This window comes from Hirundo rustica, chromosome 1 (genome assembly GCF_015227805.2).
Source record: "Hirundo rustica isolate bHirRus1 chromosome 1, bHirRus1.pri.v3, whole genome shotgun sequence".
In the NCBI taxonomy this organism is placed as follows: domain Eukaryota; kingdom Metazoa; phylum Chordata; class Aves; order Passeriformes; family Hirundinidae; genus Hirundo; species Hirundo rustica.
In genome coordinates, this window is record NC_053450.1 from 148,762,055 (window position 1) to 148,768,054 (window position 6,000).

A 6,000-nucleotide genomic window follows, 5' to 3' on the forward strand; every position below is an offset into this window, starting at 1 on the left:
AACTGTGAGGAGCTGGTTTGAGTTCGGTAGCTTAAACCAAGGAAAAGGGTACAGGTGCTCAGTATCATCAAAAATGCATGTGGAATATGTGTTTTTCATGAGATGCTTTTCTCTTTAAAGAAAAGCCTAACAAAATTAAGTTTGCCGTAGCTACAGTGTGTACTGCATCTTCTCTAGAAAAGAGCAAAATTATTATATATTCTTATATATTCTTATATATTCTTATTATTGCTTACTTAAAATGTAATATTCTGTTTCACTGAAAAATATTTTAATTTGTATCTTACAGTTAATTGCTTGCTTGAAAAAAACACAACCCAAAATCAAAAAAACTGCAGAAGCGGGAAATAGTTATCAATCTTGCCAAGTGATAATTATGTCTGGAAATATCTGGATTTTCAGTGGCTGTAAATTCTGTCAAAATTAATCAGCTTGAGTACAGGAATCACTGTAACACAGAAATCTACATTTACTATTTCATTAGGAGCTTAGTTTTATTTGATGTGACGGTACGATATTTAGCTTCTTGTTTTCCTCCACTTTTTTATAAACTATTCCATTCTGATTTGTGTTTTGTACAACTTTCAGAAACTGTATATCCTTGGAGGTGAAGTAGCAGACTCTGCCCAGAAATGTACCCACCTAATTGCCAGTAAAGTGACCCGAACTGTCAAGTTCCTGACAGCAATTTCTGTAGTCAAGCACATAGTAACTCCAGAGTGGTTAGAAGAGTGTTTCAAATGCCAGAAATTTGTTGGTAAGTTGAATTAGTATCAGTTCCTGTAGCAAAATAAAGGTACAGTGACAAAGATGTTAAAATATACTTTGTTCTTTTGTCTTCTGACTTCAGTGTGTCTTACCAGTTTTCTAAAGAGCTCAGCTTTTGAAAGCAGAAATTTTAATTCTACAGCAAGTCTGTCTTTGTTCACACCTCTTGAAGAATAATCTGCGAAGTTTTTAAGTACTTATATTAGCAACTAGTTTGTATTCCACTTGAGTTAGAAGGTTGTGTTAGTATGGTTAAGCAAAGCTGGCACAAGAATTATACGTTTGTTTGGTTTTTTTAAAATCAAGTTTTCTTTCAGCAGAACATTTTGTTTAATTTAGTTTTCATTAGTTTTAATACAGTTTCTGCCCCTTAAATGAAAGAAAAACACACTTTAAAAGTTTGCTTTTGGGTAATTAAATGATTGGATATTGTTAAGTATTGTATTTCTTTCTTCTGTAGCCATTTTGTAGATTTTTACCTGTGGCTGCATTATTTTTTAATTCGCTCCTTCTGAAAGGGTGATTATTTGGTTTATGATTCTTTTGTGCTTTTTATATAATTGGCTTGTAAGAGGAAAATGTATAATATCGCTGGCTAACCACCATAAAGACTTGAATCTATGGATAATTAACTAATAAACCAGCAAACATTTTTATAAATCTCAAGAAGGCAATTTGCTTACTTCAGCATCAGTGAACCGAGAAACTGATTAATTTGAAAACTTAGAAGATGAAGAAAGTCGGGGGATTTAGTATGACTCTTGTGATATGGTACTTGAAGTACTTTACTTATTTACTGAAATTAGGTTGATTTGTAGCTCCTGGGCTGGTTGCAGTTTTGTACTTGCTATAATGATGGAAAATACGGCAATTGTTTATAAAAATTGTCTTAATTGTTTCTTTTGTCTTTTTGTCTCTTGCAAGTTGTCATAGTAGTCCTTGGAAAGACCAATTTGTTCTCTGTATAATTTTCTGGTTTTGGTTTTTAGACTTAGGGGTTTTCAATTAAATTGGATTTAGAAATGTGTTTGACATAGCTTTTGTGGAAAGATAAAGACTGAAATTCCATCCCTAATAAAGAATGAAAAATTTGGTGAATAACAGGACAAATGAAACTGATGGAAAGTTCTTTCTGTTAAGACTGTGTGAGGCCTTGAAGACAGTTTCTGGGCTCCCATAGGTCATCACAGTAATTTGAATTTAAACTTAATCCTTCTGCTTGATTATTCTTCTTTGCAGAGAATCAAAAAAAAAAAAATTTTGCAAGTACCTCCAATAAATTAGAAAAAGGGGATTTGGTAGGACAGTGATTATTGTTAGGTATGCAAGTGTAAAACATAGCTTAATTTTCCAAGTATTTGATAGTCATCTTTGTAAGAAGCCTAATGAAAACATTTTAATCAGGTTAAATTCTAGCAGGTGTCTGCCATTCAGAGCCTCTCTGCCACAGAGATGTTCTGCTCAGATTCCATCCTGGGCCATGGGGATGTTTGTGTTTTGTGTGCCACATCAATCTTTCTTTTTCAGATGAGCAGAACTTTGTGCTCAGAGATGCTGAAGCTGAGGTGCTTTTCTGCTTTAGTTTAGAGGAGTCTCTAAAGAGAGCACAAGTAGCTCCACTCTTCAAGGTATGCAATTTACCACAACGTTGAAATATTTGGGAGTTTTTCAACCTAATTTTTTCAGCTTTGGGACCACAGGTATTCTAGCTGAAAGCAGTAGAGCAGGCTGGCATATAACATGAAACATTTGTTGTAAATTTTCATTTTGGGTCTATGCCTGTTTTCTGCCTAAGCATCCTTGGGGTAATGTAAGCCCTCTGAATGACTGGATCCTGTAGATGTTAACCAAACAGTCTCAGGATATTTCTTCCCTTCCAGAATGTAGAACATTGCTCTGTTACTTGTAAAAATCCACTCATGGAAGGGACTTTGTTTTCTTTGTTTCCTCTTTTAATTTTTTACACCAGCCTCATAGAGCACTTGCCCATAAAAAATGGGAGTCTGTGAGTGAGATTGCTCTTCAGCCTCAGGGAGTTCTAGTGTGAGTCTCCTTTCCACCAGGCTGTTTGCTAGGATGGTGCAAGATGTTTTCATGCCTCTGGTTAAAATAACGTTACAGTGCAGAGATTCTTCAGCCTAACTGCATTACAGACTGTTTATGGAGGTAAACCACCTAAAAACTGGTATTTTTTTGACCTGTAATGAATAAGAATCTATGCCTTCTATTATGTCTAATGGCTACGTTTTGCTCTCAGTTTTGCAGATTAATAGCAAGGTGTTTTCTGGTTTTTATACATAGCTGATAAACAGAGATGATCTACTTTGTGATCTGATCACCTATCTCAGTCCAGTAGTAGAAAAAATTTTGTCAGAAAGTTATAAATTGGGTCTTAATTAATGGGTAAAAGTTCTTTTTTAATACTGGAGATGTCCCTGTGCTCAAAAGAAGCGAGGAACATTGTTCTTATGTGTTTACCAAGCTACAGCTGTTAGTTTACAGGTGTGGAAATAGGCACACCCGAACTGTTCAGATTTATCAAAATCGTGCATTTGCCCCTCCAGGGGAAACATCAGCAGTAATTAGGGACAACTCATCAACTGATGAATCTGTGTCCATAAGCCCAGCCCCAGCTTACAGAGCCTGCCCTGTTGTATAAAAGAAGCGTCACAGGACATTAAAACTTGATGTGTTGCAGAAATCAGTCAACATAATAATGCTTTTTCTTGGTCTTCTTTTTCTCTTTTTAGGGAAAATATTTTTACATTACACCCGGAATCTGTCCCAGTCTTTCCACCATGAAAGCTATTGTGGAGTGCGCAGGAGGAAAAGTATTATCCAAACAACCTTCTTTTCGAAAGCTCATGGAGCATAAGCAGAATAAAGTGTGTTGAGTGTTGCTTTCTAAAATTTATTTATAATACCTTACTGTGTTCTTCTGAGCTTACCATCACTTCCTTTCCTTTAGAGTTTGCCAGAGATAATCTTGATTTCCTGTGAAAATGACCTTCATTTATGTCGAGAATATTTCGCACGAGGCATAGGTATGTATAAGCTTTTGTTGTCATTGAACAGTGTAACTTGTTACTTTGATTTTCTTTTTCTATTTCGCAGTTATTATTATACAAATACAGAGATCTTTTGAAGCTTTCAGATACTAACAGAGGAATACATGGACTATCCTGCAAATCATAGAGAAATCCAAGCCAGCTGTTTGCTGGATATAGCTAATAGTTACTTTATAGGCAGATCACCGTAAATTTTTGAATTTAGCAACAACTGAAACATCAGCGTGTTGCCAACATTACTCTCATTCTAAATTCAAAGCACAGTCCTGTACCAGCTACTGAGAAGAAAATTACCTGAAACCGGGGCACCATCTCATATTCATCAAGCGAGTTAGGGGTTTTCAGTTTAGTTATTTTTACTTTAGTGTAGAGCCCCAAGAAGTGCTGTGTTTAGTAACAGTGTGAGGGCTGATGGTAGGGCTGTAGCCACAAATGTCCAGAACAGCCCCTCCTGACACCTGCAGAATGAGGCAGAATTTCTGAGTAGGCTGTGAACTGTATGAATTTTGATATTTCCAGATGTCCACAATGCTGAGTTTGTCCTGACTGGAGTGCTTACTCAAACACTGGATTATGAATCATATCCTTTTTGTGTGAAGACATTCTGCTGCTTAAGGGATGTATGGTTTACTAAAAGTGTTTCTTAATTAGGAACTAATTAATTGTAATTTTTTTAGTATATGTAATGTTTACTTGGTAGGAGAGTAGTTTAACACCCAAGAAAGTAGCTTAAATTCAGTATGGAGTTACTTTTTGATGGGAAATACTTCACGGGAAGAAGAAGGGAGGGTGGTCACAAAGGAGTAGTAAATATGAGTAAATAGTAGAATAAATTAATAAATAGTAGAATATTAGGCAGTGGGAAAAGGACTTGCCACTGAGGGAAATATTTGGCACAAGTTACTTTCAGATGAGGAAAACAGCTTTTTGCTGGAGATTATAGACCCAGTTTGATAAATGCAGTGGAGGGACTAGTAAGGCTTCTGTGTCTTTATGCATGTTTTTTCCAGAACTTGTATTTTGCTGTCATTTCTTACAGTTATTCTTTCTTAACAAGCTTACATATAAATTTACTTGATGGATAGTGAAATGCCTTACTGCTCCGGAATCCTTGGAGCATTATATCTAGCTGTTCAGCCATTGTACAAAGCAACTAGAACTTCCTGTGGATGCTGTTTTCCAGCTGTTTTCCTAGGGATGATGAGCAGTTTAAAGCAGGAAAGCAAAAATAAACTGCATCTTTTTTAGGATGTGTAATTTTATTATGCTGAAACATAATTTACTATGTTTTGTATTATACTACCATTTTAAAAGAGTCCACTTTAGGTATCACAATGAGCCCATTTTTAAGCATTTTAAAATAAATTATGGTACTTCAGCCAAAAGTGTAATTTGGATGTAAAAATAAAAGGGCTTGCTATCTATTAAATTATGGATGTTGAAGATGAAAATGTTTTGTACTTTATTTTTATTTCTTATACTCTATTTTCTTTTATATTGATATTTTGCCCACATTTGAAATAAATGTACTTTTAAATGTTTTACTCTATATTTTAGTGGTCGTTCATTTTTTTGAATACTGTGCAACAATGGCACTCTGGTAAGAGTAAATTACTCAAATCTTTTTCCAAGCAATGTGAAATTATTTTAAGCTTATTTTACCAGGTATGTTTTAATATATGAATCCCAGTTCTTTAAAGGGAAATCGTTGTAAATGTATATATGTGTTTTTACTGAAGCAGAGAAACAGCTTGAAGGAGAAACTATAACCCTGCATATTCCACTGTTGTGATAACTTTTTGTTTGTATAGTGAGTTTTACTAAATAAATATTAAAAAACCAGTCTCCCGAATCTATATTCAGTTGTATTTCCTAGAACACACACAGTTCCAATAATCTGTTTTTGACCATTTTTATCAGTTTAGGTTCCAGTAGATGAAAAAGTGATCCTAAAAGCATTTCTTTTCTTTCTGATCAGCAAGACAATTCAGCTCTGATGCTGTACAGACAAGGGAGTATCTGCACTCCCCCATCAGGGAAATGACTGATTTCAAATCTCTTGTGCTGTGGCTTAAAGTGTAAATCCAGCTGGTGCTTGGATTTACTGATTCTGTTGCTTTTCTCCCAATGCCTTAGTTGAACAAAGTGCTTAAATGAATGACAA

The 6,000-nt window shown here is 35.1% G+C and overlaps 1 protein-coding gene across 2 annotated transcripts in view; it reads left to right on the plus strand.

Moving 5' to 3' along the window:
* PAXIP1 (PAX interacting protein 1) overlaps nucleotides 1-5,297 on the plus strand; it is a 30,818-nt gene extending 25,521 nt beyond the window's left edge. For both annotated transcript variants that reach the window (XM_058422864.1, XM_058422867.1), the window contains exons 16-21: nucleotides 589-757; nucleotides 2,296-2,396; nucleotides 3,519-3,653; nucleotides 3,737-3,812; nucleotides 4,356-4,415; nucleotides 4,898-5,297. In XM_058422864.1, coding sequence (XP_058278847.1) covers nucleotides 589-757; nucleotides 2,296-2,396; nucleotides 3,519-3,653; nucleotides 3,737-3,812; nucleotides 4,356-4,415; nucleotides 4,898-4,914 — 558 coding nt within the window. In that variant the 3' untranslated portion in view covers nucleotides 4,915-5,297. The remainder of the gene's footprint in view (nucleotides 1-588; nucleotides 758-2,295; nucleotides 2,397-3,518; nucleotides 3,654-3,736; nucleotides 3,813-4,355; nucleotides 4,416-4,897) is intronic.
* Nucleotides 5,298-6,000: the final 703 nt, after the last annotated feature.